This window comes from Sphaeramia orbicularis, chromosome 5 (assembly GCF_902148855.1).
Source record: "Sphaeramia orbicularis chromosome 5, fSphaOr1.1, whole genome shotgun sequence".
In the NCBI taxonomy this organism is placed as follows: domain Eukaryota; kingdom Metazoa; phylum Chordata; class Actinopteri; order Kurtiformes; family Apogonidae; genus Sphaeramia; species Sphaeramia orbicularis.
The window spans coordinates 25,267,980-25,286,473 of NC_043961.1; the positions used below are offsets into that span (position 1 = coordinate 25,267,980).

Below are 18,494 nucleotides of genomic sequence, written 5' to 3' on the forward strand. Positions count from 1 at the left end.
CCTTTAACCCGACTATAACCTTTGACCTTCACCTGAATCTAAAACAAGTCTTGATTTCAGATGTAATGCTTACCAGCTTTAAATATGCCCCCACAACGCGAGCTGTGTCCCCTAAGTGTGACTGTGTAATCAGGTTTACGTCCCCATTACATAAGACAAACATAGGCACACACACACTAATAGAATAGCACACACAGCATCTCCTCCCTGATGTTTCCAGGCACCCCCTCTCTGTATTTGCTCAGGGAAAGATTTAATGGTTTAATGTGCTTCACATGCTGTCAGAAGGCGCTGCTGTAAGAGGGCGTTGCCATAACTTTCTATAAACATTGTCCTAGTTCTTTTGACTGGGAGAGATGAGTATTGGTTTTTAAATAGAAAAAAATCCATGGATGACTCAGGGCAGCGGCGCACTTATTTGCCTCAATGAGACTGCATGTGCAAACACGTGCAACTTGTATTGAACCTTTATTTTGCATATATTTATATATCTGGGCACTGCCAAGGATGGGCCACTTTAACTGGGCTTTTCCCTGTGTATTCAACATTCATGCGCAGACTGTTCTCGTAACCGCAATGTGACTCCGTGTGTGTTCATACGCCTTTCTTTCATTAATATTGCACCAGCTACATTGGAGTTTGGCTGCATCAGAATTACCTTCGCCTTTTCCACAGATTTTTTTATGTTTACACAGCTGCCAGCGTTACCCAGTACAGTCAGTATAATGAAACTAAAATTAAATGCCATATATCAGGTTGTTTCCACAGTATTTGTCTGGTTTAGATTCAGACTGGGCAATAAAATAATATTTTTTGTTCTCACAATATATTTTTATATTTAATGATTGTATTCATCATATGTTGTCATCCCTTTATGTATTTGTATTTTTCTTTTGCCTTAAGAATGTATTTTATTTTTTGCTTAGTATATATGCTTTTTTTTTTTTTTTAATTTCTACTCATGTATTCTAATTGTTTTAAAGGTTCTTCATCTAGATTTCTGAGGCCTTTACCATTCTCTGATCATAAATAACCATCCTTCACATCATTTCTATAAGAGGTTTGCACAAAAAGTTACACAAAAGGCACTAAATCATAAAATCAGTGGCTAAAGATGAATGCAGACGAAATAAGATGAAAGTTCTATGGCGGTAGTACCATGTCAATCAAGTATTTTTTTAATACATTTATTTGCTGTTTCTGTATATTTAGTTATTGTATTTACTACTTATTTATTGTATGGTGGACATGTGAATGAATGTGTGGGTTTTTAACTAGCACTTCAAATTTCATTGTGTTTTTTTGGCGATATATTCTATTCTATTCTATTCTATTCTATTCTATTCTATAATTATGTATCTGTATTTTTAAGTGTGATACTGGAAAGAAATAATAATTGACCCAAAATTAGTTTAGATTTGTTTTTATTTGCTTGGAGCTTAAATTTCTCTATAAAAGTCTGTCTAGGAACCCCATTATTGACTTGCCAGTTTAACTCATGTCACCGCAGTATAATTGGACCCATGTTTTTGTCATTGAGTCTTCCTGAAGTGAGACTTGGCAAAGGCAATGACAGCAGACAGCGTGGGAGGAAACAACAGCTTGTCAAGTTTACAGAAAAATAATATCATTGAAGGCAAGGAAGCTCATAAAAACTCAACTAAAAACACATGCAGCAAACACACACTTGTGCACCATGTCCTTCTACTTTACCTGTGAACAGACAACACAAGGATGTGGAATCTGGTGAATATTTTTCATCATCTAAACAGCCCCACACACTGAGACAGAATAAGGATGAATTAAAAGACAACAGGATGCTTTAAAACACAGTGCGATGTGACGGGTGTTTTCGCTGAAATGCACAGGTACAGTGTTCACGCTGGTGTGTCACTGAACCAGGACACATCTGTGCTGACAGCATCCATGTAGGAGACTGAAAACATCCACCACCTCACAAGGGAACGGCACTGAGGGGTTCCTAAAAAGTGCTCGGTTCAAATGAATAATGACCCACCTCCAGCTGCAGCGTTTCTGCTTTTTGTGTCTAATATTCTGTTTATTTGGTGTAAAAACAATCACGATTGACCCCCAACCCCCATGTGTCTGCAGCTTGCCATCTCTGGGAGCCACACCTTCACAGAGAAGAGCTTCAAGAAGAGGCGAGTGTGTGATGTATGCAAGCAGAGCATCAGTAACCCTGGAGCATTCTGCATTGGTAAGTTCACGGCTCAGTCAGGTCGGGCAGCAGACCCTGAGACACAACTGAGGTGGAGCGTGGATGCACATATGACACAGACAGACAGACTCACCCATACTGTACTGAAAGTCATGGGAAAAAAAGCCGGTGTGTAACTGCTGTACTTCTCTCTGATTGTTTGCAGACTGCAAGGTTGCAGTTCATAAGACATGTGAGACTAAGGTAAGATTTAAGCTCAAAACATTCTTCCTGTCCAGGGTAAAATTGTGTTGCTGTGTCAAAGGTTCTTGGGTTGCGATGTTAATATGATGTGAGTCCTAAGTGGGGTAAGCCATGTGCACTGACCTAGATGTCTGGTTAAAGAAGGCCTCCCCCATGAACTACAAACAGCCAGGTTGCTATGAGTAATTGTGTCATGTGGCAACGCGGCATAGCGGGAGCTCTGGAGAGACCTTTTAAAGTGGCTTTCTAATACAACTTGATTTGAGCGTTTGAGGTAATTAGAAATGAGTATTTTCCAAAATAGTCTAATACTCATTAGGATTGTCTGTGAAGAGCGATGTCAGGTTTAATAATGGCAGTAATGACCTGTTAGAGCTCAGAGGAGAAAAAAGAACAAGGCAAACTGGAAGCTATTCCATTGTAAAAAATAAAAAAAAGTAGTAGTCTGTAGAAGTGGATCATCCCAACACTTACCCATGTGCACACTGAAGTTGTTTTAATTATCAAAAAGGGCCAAAATTGCTGCTGAATGATGGTCATATTGAACACTGAACAAGCTACAGATGGTGTTTTTATCACTGATGGATGAAGACACAACCTCCCTGAGCCTTAAGTTTATTTCATTAATTATTAATAATAGCATCTACAAGTTAGGCAATATGTATATGTATGTGTGTAACTGTAAGAAAAAGAAGAATCATCCGAGATAAGTGGATCAACTGTGCATGATGTGGTATGTAGAAACTTTCCAGAATGCATGTTAAGTTGTAACTACATAAAAATCAAGTCAAGGCAAACAGTTTTTTAACCCTTTCATGCATAAGTCACTACAGTGGACAGTTCTTCTACAGCTGTTTTCTTGTATATTAATGGGTTTTGTTGTTTTAGTTTCATATCAGCCAACACAGTGGACACTTACGCACCATCTCGTACCCTGACATTCATACCATTACTTAATACTATACTATAACTAACTTTGCTGTTCTTGATAAACCTGATCTGCAGTGACATGTTTTAGTGTAAATCAATTGTTACTTGTTAGACAAAAAGGTTGTTTTTTTTTTTGCATATTATCTCCATGAAGTGAGTAATTACTAGCATTAGAATATGTTAAAATGTGAGAAGACATCAGATTAGCAGCATTAAAAAGGTTTTATTTCATTGTTTTCATATCACTTTCCGATATTGGGTTTTAAACATATGTTTCTTTACTTCAAAAATTAAATGCATGGATATTTTTGTAACTCTATAGAAAAAAAACTTCATCACATTGTTTTTTTTTTAATGCCTAAGGAGGAATAAAAACAATCAAGAAAAAAATCTTGACTAAGGTTCTCATAATTCATGCATGAAAGGGTTAAATTAACTGTATACAGTTGCAGAAAAAATTATCAGACCACCCTTGTTTTCTTCAATTTCTTGTTCATTTTAATGCCTGGAACAACTAAAGGTACATTTGTTTGGACAAATATAATGATAACAACAAAAATAGCTCATAAGAGTTTAATTTCAGAGCTGATATCTAGACATTTTCCATGTTTTCTCGATAATAACCAAAATCACTTAACATCTTACATCAATAGCTATGACAATGTGCTGCCAAAAACAGTGCTTTTAGGCATTCCATGTTTTCTTTTCTGTCTGTTTTAGTCACATGATACACACAGGAGTTAGTACTTGATTGCATAACCATTGTTTTTGATGACTTTTGATGGTCTAATAATTTTTTCAGCGACTGTATATCCCAATATCCCAATTATGGATTAACCCCAAGGAGCTTTACAATCTATACAATATACCTACACTCTCTGTCCTTTGAGCCTTGGAAACTTCACAGAAAGAGAAAAAAGCATACATTTCAAGGTGGACAGAGGGTGCAGTAGGTGTCATGTGAATAATGAATAGACATTTGCATATTTAGCAATGCAAGCGACCCAAAATGTTGCACAAACTGTTACAAATTACACTCTTCTTTCTTTTGTTCCCATCTGTTTGCCTTCTGGGAGATCTGACATCATTCAGTCATCTTCATAAATATCGTACAAACTGGTTTTATCATTGTGTCTATGGTGACAAAACAATTCCCCCAAAATGGAGATAAAGGCATACACTATCAGTATTTCCCCAGCTTGATTTGTTGATAGGGTGTCTCTCGAGGAACATATCACACCTAAAATGAAGAAACAAACTAAACTGACAAACAGTGATTCTGAGAGAAATGAATGTGATGTTTTGAAGGATATATTTGTGTTGTATGTCATATGTTATATATGTTAACTTGTCAGTAGTGACAATGAAACACAAAAAGGAAGTGATTTGCACATTTATACATCAATGAATATGCAGAACACAATCATTTTGCAGGTCCTGCTTCTATGAAACTGGCACCTAAAAATAGGACATGGGGGCTAAAAATTCAAACCAGATGTAGACTAATGTTATGAAGCAAGTTCGGAAGCACTTTGGGTCCATTTTAAGAATAGATTTTTACTGAGATAAAAGAGAAACGATTTTTCAGATAAAACACAATTTCATATCTTTTTATATCTTTTTTTATACAAAAATCTGCATGAAACAGGTAAAAAGGACACAAAAATTCCATGCTACAATTTTTCCCAATATTTCTTTATTCTCTCACAGGTACATTTTGGGAATTGAACTAATTATGCAAGGCAGAGTGTTTCACAAAAATAACCACTGTTGCAAAATCACTCAGGATTTATTTGTGTTTAAATGGGCAGGTTCTGTATGTAACCTGAGTGGACACGATGGGTTATACACGAAACCTGGAATGAGACTGTCGATTCATGAAAAACCCACGTGTCTGGATTAGAAAAACCACTAGGCTTGACAAATTTAACACAGTGTCTTTATTTATAGAGCTATATAAGACAATTTCAAGCCATTTTTTCCAGATCAAATGCATTGACACCTAGGTAGCTTTTACCGTCCCAATTTTGGTCTAAGAGTATAATTTTTTTTTGCATTTATCTGAGGTCATCATTAGGTACATCCTGGGAGGAAATATGTCTAAATTTTTTTTTTTATTATTGGAACCCAGTTTCATAGAAGCACCCATATACATGTACTGAGGTGAAAGTAGACATGCTGGTTCTTTAACACTTTTTTGCATTTTATCCAAAAAAAAAACCCTTAAATGGAGTAGGAGGGAAGCACTGTAACTGTCCCACAGCTTATGTAAAACCACTGGCAGTGGCCACCCCTGCTCTCATGTGACCCCAGCTCACAGCAGCTCAGTATCACACACCACTGAATGCACTCATGACCTTGCTGTAACTGTGCAGCTCAGTGTTTAACAGCACAAACAGCATGTTTGCACTCTGGCCGTCGCTTCGTGGAACCTATTGCCTTTATGCTTTTACTCAGCTCTTCAGGTCAGCTCAAATCCTGTGGGATTTATGACAAGGGGGGTGGGGTGGGGGTTCGCCTCTTCCCCCCCTCCTTCTCCTCGTCTGTACACATGCACCAACTAGCCACTGCCAGCTGTTGTGCCTTAGCAGCATGCATTAAAAGAGGATTATTATTTTTGTCATACTCATCCCTTGGTCACCACGGCAATAGCCAAAAACAACTCTGGGGTGGCTGCAGAAGAGGCAGGCGCCGTGGACGAGAGTGGACATTGTCACACAGGATGATGATCAATGTGGATAGGAGAAGTCTGAGTGGGTAAATATAGAAAATAACAAGAGTGCCGTAGATGCCTGCTAGTGACTGATCAGTGGAGGACGCAAATAAGTAAGAGGCAGCTGGGGGGGCAGACTGTGTGTGTCTAATCAGTCCCATTTGGGGGTATTCATAAATAAATAGGAACACCGGGTCAAGGCTGCAAATTACTGTCTGCTTCATGTCACGCTATTCTGTTACTGTTACCTCCGTCCGTGTTTCTGTGTACCTCTCATATACCAAGTTACTGCTGCCTTTATTTTGCACTTCTTTCATCTCTTGCATCTCACTGTCATCATCTTTTTTTGCTTAACCTTTAATCTCTGTGAGATTTTTCACTTTCCTGTTTCCATTGTTGTAAAGTTTCTCTCTCTGTCTTTGTGACATTTTGCTATTTTTTCTTCTTTTCAACTCTTTAATCCTTTCATTATTGTGTTTTTCTATCTGTGTCATCTCCATAAAATCCACCACTTCAGCTCAAGTATGTGTGTGTGTGTTTTTTTTTTATCGCATCCTTTAACTTTGATCCAATTTCTTTTCTTTTCTGTCTGTTTCAACAATTTAGATTCTCTCTTTTGTGTCCATTCTTTGCCACTTTTCTGCTATTGTCCTCTGTCAGCCTCAGGCCCCTGGAGAGGTCACTGGACATGGGTACCCAGTGACTTTGCATGGGTGCCTGTGGTGTATAGATGTGTGTGGGTGCACGTGGTGGACATGCTTTGCTGTCTCTGTGTCTGCACGATGTGGGCAGACTTAAAGAGAAATGCTATGTTGCATGTGCTGCTGCTGGCAAATGAGAGTGTGTGTATGTGTGTTATCATGGGGGGAGGGAGGTAAAGAGAGTTGGTGAGTGGAGAGTGAGTGAGTGGAGAGTTTGTGTGAGAGAAAGAGGGAGGTGTATCACACTCAGCAGACAGGACCGCTCTGAGGCAGAGGGAAAGACTGAGGCTGCTTGTTGAGAGGTAAAAACATGCTCTGTGCAGTATTTACTGAAAGCTTTGGGCTTACTCTACTCAGCACCTTATTTTTGTCTTTTCATGGGCTTTTTTGCATGTAACACCAATCTAACAATCTTAATGCTTCATCATTCTGTTTGCTCTGATAATACGACATGTGATTGTGTATATTATTGTATTTAATCTATAGCCTGTGAGTTAATGCTTGGCTGAGAACGATTATTTCATTTACAGTGATTACGGCAATGGTAAAAAAAGAATAAGTGACTACTGCTGTGACCTAAAAAAAATTACACAGATTTTAATTTTTAATTTTGGAGACTTGATTCATTCACTTTACTTTTCAAATAGACCGTCATGCTATCACTGTGGTGAGCACATAGGATGGAAATGTCACTATATCAGAGTGGAAACTATATTTAAAACTGTTTTTAATACATTTTATTAGTATTTTATGTATGTATGTATGTATGTATGTATGTATGTATGTATGTATCTATCTATCTATCTATCTATCTATCTATCTATCTATCTATCTATCTATCTATCTATCTATCTATCTATCTATCTATCTATCTATCTATCTATCTATCTATCTATCTATCTCTCTGTCTGTCTGTCTGTCTGTCTGTCCGTCTGTCCGTCTGTCCATCTGTCCATCTGTCTGTCCAGATCCCGTCAGCTGTTGTAGCATCATCTGATGGATCCTAACGTTGCGTAGTGAAATACAGATGGTTGCACTGTCTTCACACTTCGAGCAGCTGTTCTGCTAATGTCTCATGCTGATTCATTAAGTGATAAAGTGATTATAATCCTATAAGCACTACAAGCTCATGTAAAACACACTTATTCAACATAATTATCTTGTCCATTTGTGCTGGTACTGAGAATTTAAAAAGTTTCAAGCCTTCTTTGCCAGTTCATTTGTCCTGTTATATGTGACAAATTATCTGTGGCTTTGCTTCAATTATGTCATGCCCAGTGTAGCAAAACGCAGCATGTTGTCAGCTTTTACTGTTGCTTGAATCACATCACAGGTGTACATCCTGTTTGTTTTAGTTCCCCTGTAAATCAATGAGGAGAAAAAGACACCTCAGAGACCAGATACAGAAAATTAAATGGGATGGAGTCAAGATGGATTGGAGAGAAAATGAAGATGTACTCTGATTGAAACGTTGAGTAATTGTTGTAGCTTCTATTTATAGCTTTTATGCACTGTGTACAAATAATCATTGTTAATTTAATTTCACTGCCTTTCGTGAGTTATCAATAATAAAGTACCCCAAGGGGCACTCTACTTAGATGCACAGATGCATGCACATAGTGTTTATATTTGCCTGCTGATTTTCATTTCCTGGGAGCATATGCCAGATGATAGCACGAATCAACTCTTGTTTAATATTCCAGGAATTATATGGCTTCTATTTTTAGCAAGTCCATAAAAATCAGTCGAGGGTACTGTAAGCTTGGATGGGACTTTTACGACTTTTATCTGTCATTTTTGGACATGGAGCAGACAAGTAGGATTATATTAGAGTATAACTTGGCCTTGTGTGTTTTTATACGCTATTAAAATCCAAGTTCAAGTGCAAATCTAGGCTGTTTTGTTGATGCAATGCAGTGTCATGACATAAAAAACGCAGATCAATTGCTAGATCTCCTGAAAATGTCACTGGCGCTACAGGAAAGGCAAGTGGATTTGAGAGATGACTGATGGACAAATAGACCAAATGAGCCTTTAAATGTTGTGAGGGCCTTATGATCTAAAATAAGGAGCTCCATCAAAATAGCTCTGTGAAATCTCTCTGCTCTCTATCAATGGTCAGGAGGCATGTTCAGCTGTTGACATCTCTCTCCCGTCCAGTGCTCTCACTTTCTATCTGCTGCTTTCCTCTTTTATTCCCTCAAGCTCTCTTTCCTGTCTTCTCTGTCTTCTCTGTATTTTTTTTTTTTTTTTTTTTATCAAGGTCTGTGGACGATTTTACTCCCTGGACACTTTGCTTCCTGCACCGAGGCCTCTTTCTTGCTTCCTCTTAATCCTTTCTTCTGCAGACCAATTACCAACTTGCCCCAGCCATATGAGCTGCTTATCGAGATGTCCTTTGTTTTCTGACGTTGTTTACTCATGGGGTAGAGCATAGTTGTGCCTCACAGCACAGATCATTGTCATCGTCATCATATCCCCAGGTGCTGAGGCCTATGGGAGTTGAGGGAAACACTGGGTTAGGTAGTAAAAGAATTGAGTGTAGGGGATGAGACAGAATGTTTCTTGCATTCTGGTAGGAAATAGAGAGATGAGGGATGAAAGAAAATGGATAAGTTTATGTGATGCCTACTATGACCTCTAGGTGAAAAAAAAACACCTTTGATTTTATTATAGCTTTCATTGGACTTTGGGCATTAGTGTCTTTTGGTGAGGATATGGAACTTGGAATAAGCCGTGGTTAGTTTTCTTTTCCAGCTTCAAAATGGAAAGCTTACTCACTTCTCCCTCTGCTGAGTGTGATGTCAGCTCTGCGTTGACTGTCAGAATGAAACATGTTCCTTCTGGATGGCATACCCATGCCTGTGTCTCAGACGCTCACATTTATCTCCTGCTTCCCATCACTGACTGAGCTGTGCTGGCAGATCTCTGTGTTGGATTTCCTCTCCCTGGAATAGGAGTGATGAAGCAAGATGTGGCAGGGAAAAAGTTCTAAAATCAGTGCCACAGCTTCTCTTAAGGAAGATCTGCAGTGGTGGAAGCCTAATGCAGGACTGCCGCTTAGGATTATTGTCACTTGTGATTATTTTTTTCTACTAATCACATGATTAAAATGGCAAGACTGGCAAAATGTGTCTTGATTTGTCAGACCAACAAACCAAAATGCAAATATATTGCATTTTAAATTATATAAAACAGTAGATCCTTTTAATTATTATTTTTTATTATTATTATACCTTTATTTAACCAGGAAAAAGCTCATTGCAATTAGAGAATCTCTTTTTCAAGAGTATCCTGGCCAAGACAGCAGCAGCGGAAGTTACACAAAATAGAAATCACAGCCATACATCCACACTAGAAATATACATAAAATGTAATAAAACTCAGTTCTAAAACCACACATAAAACACTAAAATAAGAACATACATACAAAGCACCACCATTATTTTAAAACGTACTAAAACTATACAACAATATTCCTTAAAAAGCATCCCAAAGCAGAATCTGATTCAATAAATTAGAAAACCATCTACATCCAGATTCATCCTTTTCCCAATCATTTAAATAACTTTAAATGTATTTAAAGAGACCAGTTCTTTCAGTTTAACTTATGAAGACCCAAACAGTCACTGGTGACCAAAAGCATCTACTGATCTGAAGTGTTTAATATCTGTTGATCCACTAATCCTATCAATATATGTAAATAATTGAGGTCAAATACAGTTTGTCCTTTTTATATGGTCATCAGATATGACCCATTTGGACGTTCAGAGGCTCCGTAGTGAACAAGGAAACACCGTCATCTTCTACAACATTGATTCACTAGTAAAACCCATGGAGTTGGATCAGTGACAGTGGATGGAGACACTTGGTTTATGTTCAGTCAATTATATCCTTGCTGAATTTTTTTTTTTTCTTCAGTTTTCACTTTTTCTGATATATTAACCCTCAACTTTACTCTGAGCTTTTAGGGACATCTATATGATCAGAAAATTAAATGTAGTAAAATACCTGATTTTCTGTGGAAAAAAATGCAAAATAAAGAAGATAATATTACAATAAATGGTGATAAATAACTTAAAAAAGGTTAAATATGGAGAAAAAAAATCATTTGGGAACTACTACAAAAGTAGCACTGGGTCTTTATGGGTTAATTTCCTTATATCATGATGAATAAAACATGCTGAACATGTTAAACAGTACAACTAAACAACCTCCAGTCCAGGCTTGCTGTCCAATCCAAACAGCCAGTCAGTTGGTCCCTGGGGGGGGGGGGGGTCGAGTGCTGTCATTGGCACCTCACTAAATGCTAGCTGATGAACAAGACAAACTGAACCAGATGGCTCGGTTCCCAGTGGCTCCAGCTTACAGTCCACATGCATTAATGAAGTCCCTGCGGCTTGCAGAGCAACTGAAGACACGTGTACACACTCTGCATGTCTGTATGTGTGTGTGTGTGTGTGTGTGTGTGTGTGTGTGTGTGTGTGTGTGTGTGTGTGAACCCAGGTTGACCAGCACTGACATCCTGTTGCAAATTGCTTCCTGTTGACTCTGGTGTCTTCCTCCTGTGCCTTTTTGCTTTATGTCTGTGCTCTATGCCTCTAGGTTCATCCCATACTAGTCTTCTGTTGTGTGTTGTCTCTGTCTCCTACTGTTCCTTCCTGGAGCCGACCACTTTATCCACTTAACTACCGTTATTAAACTTATTAAGAGAAGCGTTCTCCTATATGGCTGAACCTCTGTGCTTGTTCATTTCCGACTGCAGGTTTCATAACATGTTTATGATCTGTTCTTGTGCATTTACACACTGGAAAGTAAACATAATGCATCAGGATGTGTTGGAATGCGGAAAGAGTCGACAAAACATCAACATTCAAGTCCAAAACTCACTCAAATTCTTGACAAATAATAGCACTTTTCTGACACTTGGTTGTCAGTTTGTTCAAGAATTCTATAAAATATAATGACAAAGTTACATTATGCTGTCAGTCTTGCAGCAGCACCATTTGTTGACTTTCCACTGCCATGCAGCAACCAATTACACCGTGTCCTTTTTGCTTCCTTTTACTCATACTTCCCTGGATCACATGTCTGGTTTCCCTCATCACACTCTCTTAAACTTTCTGTCAGTCTTCCTCTGTTCCCTCTTCGGAATGACATTTTCATCTTCATTTAGAGCAATGCAGATTACATGCATGACATGAAATTAAAAACAAAAATAAATCTTGCAGGATTATGGCATGAAATAGAGAAAAGCACAAAATGCAACACAAAAGGCCTAAACTAAGTCAAATGGAAAGATTCAGATGCAATGCAACCCTTCCCTGGAAATAAAATATCAACAACACATGAACATTTAAATGATAGTGGGAAGGGGAATAATTCAGTTGATAATAGCAATAATTGCATAAAAATCCCCTAATGTTGCTATGCAACCTGGAGGCGCCAAGATGATGAAAGCTCATGTTCCTTATTTGCCAACATGAGATGATACACGGAAAAGAAATGCAGTGGTTCTGCTGGGTCCATGGCAACTAAAAACACTATTGTTGTCATGTGCTGACCAAAGTCTTTCTTAAAATTGCATTGGATGTTTAATGAGATTGCTTCCATTTGCGTTTAATTAATGTTATTTTCACGTTGGTCTTATATGAGGAAAATATGGATTAAAACCAACCTAATAATAACAGTGAAGATCAAACCTAGTCCTGGGGTTGCAGATTAGTGGTGCCTGTAGACCTCCTGAGTGATGTTACCTGCATTGTTACTATTAAAAAGATAAAAATTTTGTGCGTTAAAATGTTTTGCATAAAAATCCATTTCTGTAGGGTTGCTGTGTCTTTCCTCGGGTTGTCGGAGGTTGTTGATCATTGTACTTGTCAGGTATTTGACTTGTTAACCTGCTGCATGACAACTGTCAACACTGACCAACCCTCAGCCACAGAGCATCTCAGCTGTCACTCACTCTTCTGACTAGTTCAAAGGTTAGAAGTTGACGTAGTATCACCTGTCAGGGTTCACCATCAAAGTTGTGCTCACATACTTTTGCTCCAGTGGGGCTAGTGACGTGTTTTTTGGTTTATTTTTAAAACTTCATATGACTTCAGACTCAGCTTTTATTATTATTCAGTCAGTAATGATAGAATGGAATATAGTTACCCAGGTCTTGGTGTTTACAGCATGAAAATAAGATCAAATATTAGTTAAATAAATGTGTAAAAGCTAAATAGAATAAAATAAAAACTACCATAAAATCCACTAAAATATAATAAAATAAACCTCTGAATATGTACAATATTGTACAGTATACAACAGCAGTTACAGCTTAAGGTGGTGGTGCATGGAAGTAAATCTGTCTCATCAGATTTTGAATTATGAAAGCCACTGAATTTCTAGCCCTTCTGAAATTAAGTATCTGAATTTTTTTTTAATTATAAATTTATGAACATAGTTAAATTCAGAGACAAAAACTTCAGATACTTAACTTCAGTGCAAAAAAAAATGCAGATACTTAATTTCAGAACAAAAAAAATCAGTGCTAGAAATTCAATGGCTTTTATGATTCAAAATCTGATGATACAAATTTAGTTCCATAGTGGTGCATGTATACAGTAACAAGAGAAGAAACGACAGTTTACCAGTGGAAATAAAGTGACATCTATATTTTAAAATATTTGGAGATTCTGTCTGATGATGCCCTCTGTTTAGAAGAACATACTCTGTCTTTCCAGGGTTATCACTCCAGAGTCAACTGTATTTCTCATAAGAAAAAATCCAGACCAGAAAAGGCCCGTTTCAATTACCTCAGCTTCCTTCTCTGTCTTTCTCTATGTGCATATGTGCAATTGTGGTTTTGGCAAGTTGGTTTTGGCTCACCAGTGGAGTAAAAACACTGCACACCACATGTAGAGGGTAAACTTCATCCATCTCTCTCCTCTCCTACATTTTTTTTTTTTTTTTACGAGGCAATAATACACAATCAATCATTTTTATTGAGTACCTCTTGTTTTTCTGAGCACTTCTGTTGATGCAGCTGCACGGTCAGCGCAATAAATACCAGAGAGCGTGAAATAGAAAAACAAAGTCCTCACATCGCTCTTTACATTTCTGCAGACATGAATGCATTTACATGCTTGTTGAGGTTTGTCTGTTTAAGTATATGTCTGTATTACTATGTGTGTGTGTGTTTGACATCATGCGTCACTATCCCGTCAAGTGGAACGGTTAAATCTGCAGTGACGGCCTCCTCTTCAAACCAGCTGCTGCAGATGACAGAAGGAGAGTGAGAAGGAATCTTGTCGTCCTCCTCATCAGCTTTCCTTCCTCTTCATCCGTCCATCTTTCCATCCCTTCATCTGTGCTCTTGGGCCAGTACCAAGAGCATTAAAACCAAACACATGACTTGGCTGATGCTGCTTCATTCCTAGCGTTTGTGTTATACATTTGTGTGTGTGTGTGTGTGTGTGTGTGTGTGTGTGTGTGTGTGTGTGTATACAGTAATTATGTTGTACTGACCCACACTGTTCTCATTCTGTCTTTCAGGTAACTCCCATCTGCACCTCAGCACCCGAACTGGTAAGTTTATACATGTATCTGTTAAAAATCAGGTAAATACTTTATTATGTAACACACAAATCATTCAGTTGCCTTTCTCTCTTTAGCACAGCTCCACTAAATCTACATCACAGAAGAAGAGAGGCTCCTTACCAAGGTACCACAAAGCCCAAATTACACATCCAGACTTAAGACAATGATATCTGATATGTTCACTTTAGTAAAATGAGCATTAAGGGTTTAAACTTTGACTTGATCTTAATTGCTTAATGGTTGTTTTGGCTAAACTAAAACATTGGCCTCTCCGAATGTCCAGGAGTAAAAGTGTGGAAAAAGTGATGGAGCATGTGATGGAGCACCACTATGACTTTGACCTGACGTACATTACGGAGAGGATCATCTCCGTCTTCTTCCCGCCAGAGCTGGAGGAACAGCAGTACCGCAGAAACCTGCAGGAAGTGGCATCCATGCTGAAATCAAAGCACCAAGACAAGTTTCTGGTTGGTCATAAAAACTGAAAACATGAGGCAGATTAACTCTGTTGTTTTCTAAATGACTGATCGAACAGAACTTTGTGGAGTTCGAATAGTTTATATGAGAAGAAACATATGAGTTGTGTTCTCTTTACAGCTGCTGAACTTATCAGAGAAGAGGCATGACATCACCAGACTAAACCCAAAGGTAAAAGTATTTACATCTGACAGATTATTCAGTACTAACGTTATTTAATCTTACCTTCTATATATCCTATATTACCTGTATATATACTTATTTGTTGTACATATTTCTCATCATAGAGTTAGCTTTTGTATATTTCAGTAGTTGTAGTAGACCTTTAGTAGCATTTGTGTATTTAATATTTTATACTGGAGCTTTTTGCACATGCCTACATTTTTACCCCACCCCCCGAAGGGGAGGCAAGGGGTATTGTTTTTGGTTCAGTTTGTTTGTTTGTTTTTGTTTCTTTGCTTGATGTTAACACTCTAGCAGCAAAACTACTGGTTGAATTCATACCAGATTAGGTTTATAGATTGCCAGTGACCCAGAATAGATCTGATTACATTTTGGGAACAGTAGGTCAAAGTTAAAATTTTTTATGAATTTTTAAAATAATTTTTTCCCTATTTGCTTATAATGGGTGAAATTTAAAATGTCTGCAGCAGCAAAACTATGGGTTGAATTCATATCAAATTAGGTTTATAAATTGCCAGTGACCCAGAATAGATGCCATTGCATTTTGGGAAAAGTAGATCAAAGTTCACATTTTTTAGGAATTTTTAAAATCTTTTTTCTTTTCCCATTTACTTATAATAAGCGAAATTTCATGTCTATAAAAATATCATTTTTTTTCACTTTACTTCAAACTTGTGCACATATATAGAGGGAAATGATATGCTGACATCAGCACACACATAGACATGATGACATCAGCTGGATCGATGCCAAAATAAGCTACAATACGTACGAGGGGCGGGGTTTGTTGCGCCTGGTACCACTTGCTCTATAGTATTTTGTGATATTTTCACACGGCCCTTTTTGCTGCTAAATGGAACAGAGCTGCTAAATTGATTTTCATTGTTCCTTAGACAGTGACAATAAAGATCTATTCTATTCTATTCTATTCTATTCTGTTCTATTCTATTACTGAGACATTACTGCAATGCATGCATTAGTTTTCTGCCATTTTTGTATATTTGTGAATGAAGGTAAGGCTAACCGAGTCAAACCCCCCATAGTGTAAAACCACTACTCTGTTATGCGGTTTAGGTGCAGGACTATGGCTGGCCTGATGTTCACGCCCCACCCCTGGACAGGATTTGCGCTGTATGTAAAGCCATGGAGACCTGGCTGACCTCTGACCCCCAAAATGTAGTAGTTCTCCACTGTAAGGTAAGCGTAACCTGAATGCACGTCTGCGAACGACATCCTCAAACATACCATTAAACAGTAGAACTCACATCAGTGTGTGTTTTCTAACAGGGAAACAAAGGAAAAACAGGGGTGATTGTGGCAGCCTACATGCACTACAGCAAGATATCAGCTGGGTAAGTGCAACTATTTTAATCGAATATCAATATGAAAGTAAAGTTTGTGTTGTATTCCAACCTAGGAGAAAGTGATCGATTGTTGTGTTCCTTTGTGTGTTTTTTTTTTTTTTTCATCAAACAAAAAGCTGAGAAAAATAAATAAATGCCTGTATGCACCATTAAAGATAACAGATGTACATGCTGACAGAAGTTATTTGCTGTGCTCCACTCCATTACCCCCAAAAGGCAAAGTATAACTTTCTAATCTACACTGAAGCAGTTATTAATGCCCTTCTATGTCCACAGAGCAGACCAGGCTCTCACCACCCTGGCCATGAGGAAGTTTTGTGAGGACAAAGTCTCCTCGTCCCTACAGCCGTCTCAAAACAGGTGTGATGTGCATGAGTCCACGAACACCTCCTCCTCTCTCATACATCTTTTCGTGTCACGGTGTTGTCAGCGTGTCATTTGCTGCCTGCTCTGGTCACAGTAATTCATCACTTTCCTCACCTTCAGGTATGTCTACTACTTTGGTGGTCTGCTGTCAGGTACCATCAAAATGAACAGCAGTCCTCTGTTCCTCCATCAAATCCTCATTCCGTCACTACCAAACTTCCAAACTGGAGGAGGTCAGTTTTACACAAATTCATGTAACATTTCTGATTTTCTGAAAACAATAGGGCTTTTGTCTGCAAATTTGTTTACTCGAGCCTTTTTTTTTTATTGTGTTTTCCCTCGATTTCCTTTTATTTTGGCAGGTTTCTATCCTTTCTTAAAGATCTACCAGTCGTTACAGCTGGTCTACACTTCGGGTGTCTAGTAAGTACATGGTCAGTTGTCCAGTTGTACTGCTGTGTTTCACCTCCTGCAGACAGATGTTTGCTCTTCCCTCTGACAGATGTTGTGTATACAAGGCCACTGTCTGTGTTTAGCTGTTAGCTGGCCTGTGCTTATGTTAAAGTTAAAGTTGTTTTGCACTGTTTTACCCAAGTGTGACATGTTTTGACTGGATTTATGTATGTTTTAAGCTCCCTTTTTATAACGTGTATGTGTGTGTGTGTGTGTGTGTGTGTGTGTGTGTGTGTGTGTCCAGTGATCCCCAGAGCTCCAGGGCAAGGAAACTGTGTGTGACGATGGAGCCAGCACTACTATTAAAAGGGGACATTATGGTGAGAAACCGTTCGTTGTGGTCTGTCACTAATTCAGAACCATAATTTAATGCAAAATCTTAACCACATCCATAGATCAAATAAATCACTAATAACTGCAAAGCACCGATTTGACCGATAGATGTTCTTCTCTAACTTGATGCTCGATTATTTTTAAACAACTGAAGCCAATTAGTTTCTCAAGAATGTGAACATGCATAGTTACAGTAATTGCAATATTTTCTTGTGCACATACAGTATCCATAGGAGATAAAAAACACTAAAAGCCCTCAGTAACCTTGACATACAAGAAAATACTTTATTTATCTCAGAGTGTATGCAGTTGCCACAGTAGCAACACGAACCGAAACTGTGATCCAACGAAACAAACGATTATAAGAAGGAGTTTCACTTTTTGCTACGCTCAAAGAGGAAGTTGAATCTGAAAAAATGCTAATGCAAAATTTGTATTTGAATATGTCTTTTAACTGCTTGTATTCTTCTCGGTAGGTGAAGTGCTTTCATAGACGGACCCTGGTAGCAGAGAGAGAGGTGGTTTTCAGAGTCCAGTTTCATACCTGTACTGTTCACGGGGCTCAACTGTGGTTTGGCAAGACCGAACTGGACCTGGCCTGCACAGGTGGAAAAACAAGCACAATCTTTTCTTTGAAACTTCTCAAAATACAAAAAAAAAAATTGTGGTATTGTACTATAAACGGAAACTTAAGTTTTATATCTCTAAAGTGTAGGTGTTCAGACAAAAAAAAAAGTGTTAATTTACATTTAAAAATATAGTCAACGCATAAACAAATGGGGAAGCGTGAGCTGTAATTTTTTGCTGTGCACTTGAATGTGTTTACTTGGCTGTATAATTCAAGACTTTCTTAATTTGAATGAAAAAGGAATACTTGTACATGGCTCAGTAAGCAGCAGCCTCATGACAGCCGAGTGTGGTCTAAGTGCTACACTCTGACGCATACATACAATGTATAAATAATG

General features: G+C 38.1%; 1 protein-coding gene across 5 annotated transcripts in view; it reads left to right on the plus strand.

Moving 5' to 3' along the window:
* LOC115419835 (tensin-2-like) overlaps positions 1-18,494 on the plus strand; it is a 35,879-nt gene that overhangs the window by 7,758 nt on the left and 9,627 nt on the right. For 2 of the 5 annotated variants that reach the window (XM_030134873.1, XM_030134875.1), the window contains exons 2-14: positions 2,113-2,218; positions 2,385-2,422; positions 14,309-14,341; positions 14,428-14,477; positions 14,637-14,820; positions 14,951-15,001; positions 16,088-16,210; positions 16,301-16,365; positions 16,654-16,737; positions 16,864-16,976; positions 17,106-17,166; positions 17,441-17,516; positions 18,006-18,135. In XM_030134873.1, the coding sequence (XP_029990733.1) occupies positions 2,113-2,218; positions 2,385-2,422; positions 14,309-14,341; positions 14,428-14,477; positions 14,637-14,820; positions 14,951-15,001; positions 16,088-16,210; positions 16,301-16,365; positions 16,654-16,737; positions 16,864-16,976; positions 17,106-17,166; positions 17,441-17,516; positions 18,006-18,135 (1,114 nt within the window). Of the gene's footprint in view, positions 1-2,112; positions 2,219-2,384; positions 2,423-6,024; positions 6,110-6,130; positions 6,179-6,967; positions 7,069-14,308; positions 14,342-14,427; positions 14,478-14,636; positions 14,821-14,950; positions 15,002-16,087; positions 16,211-16,300; positions 16,366-16,653; positions 16,738-16,863; positions 16,977-17,105; positions 17,167-17,440; positions 17,517-18,005; positions 18,136-18,494 lie in introns of those variants that run through there. The other 3 variants (XM_030134877.1, XM_030134878.1, XM_030134876.1) reach the window with 3 other exon arrangements.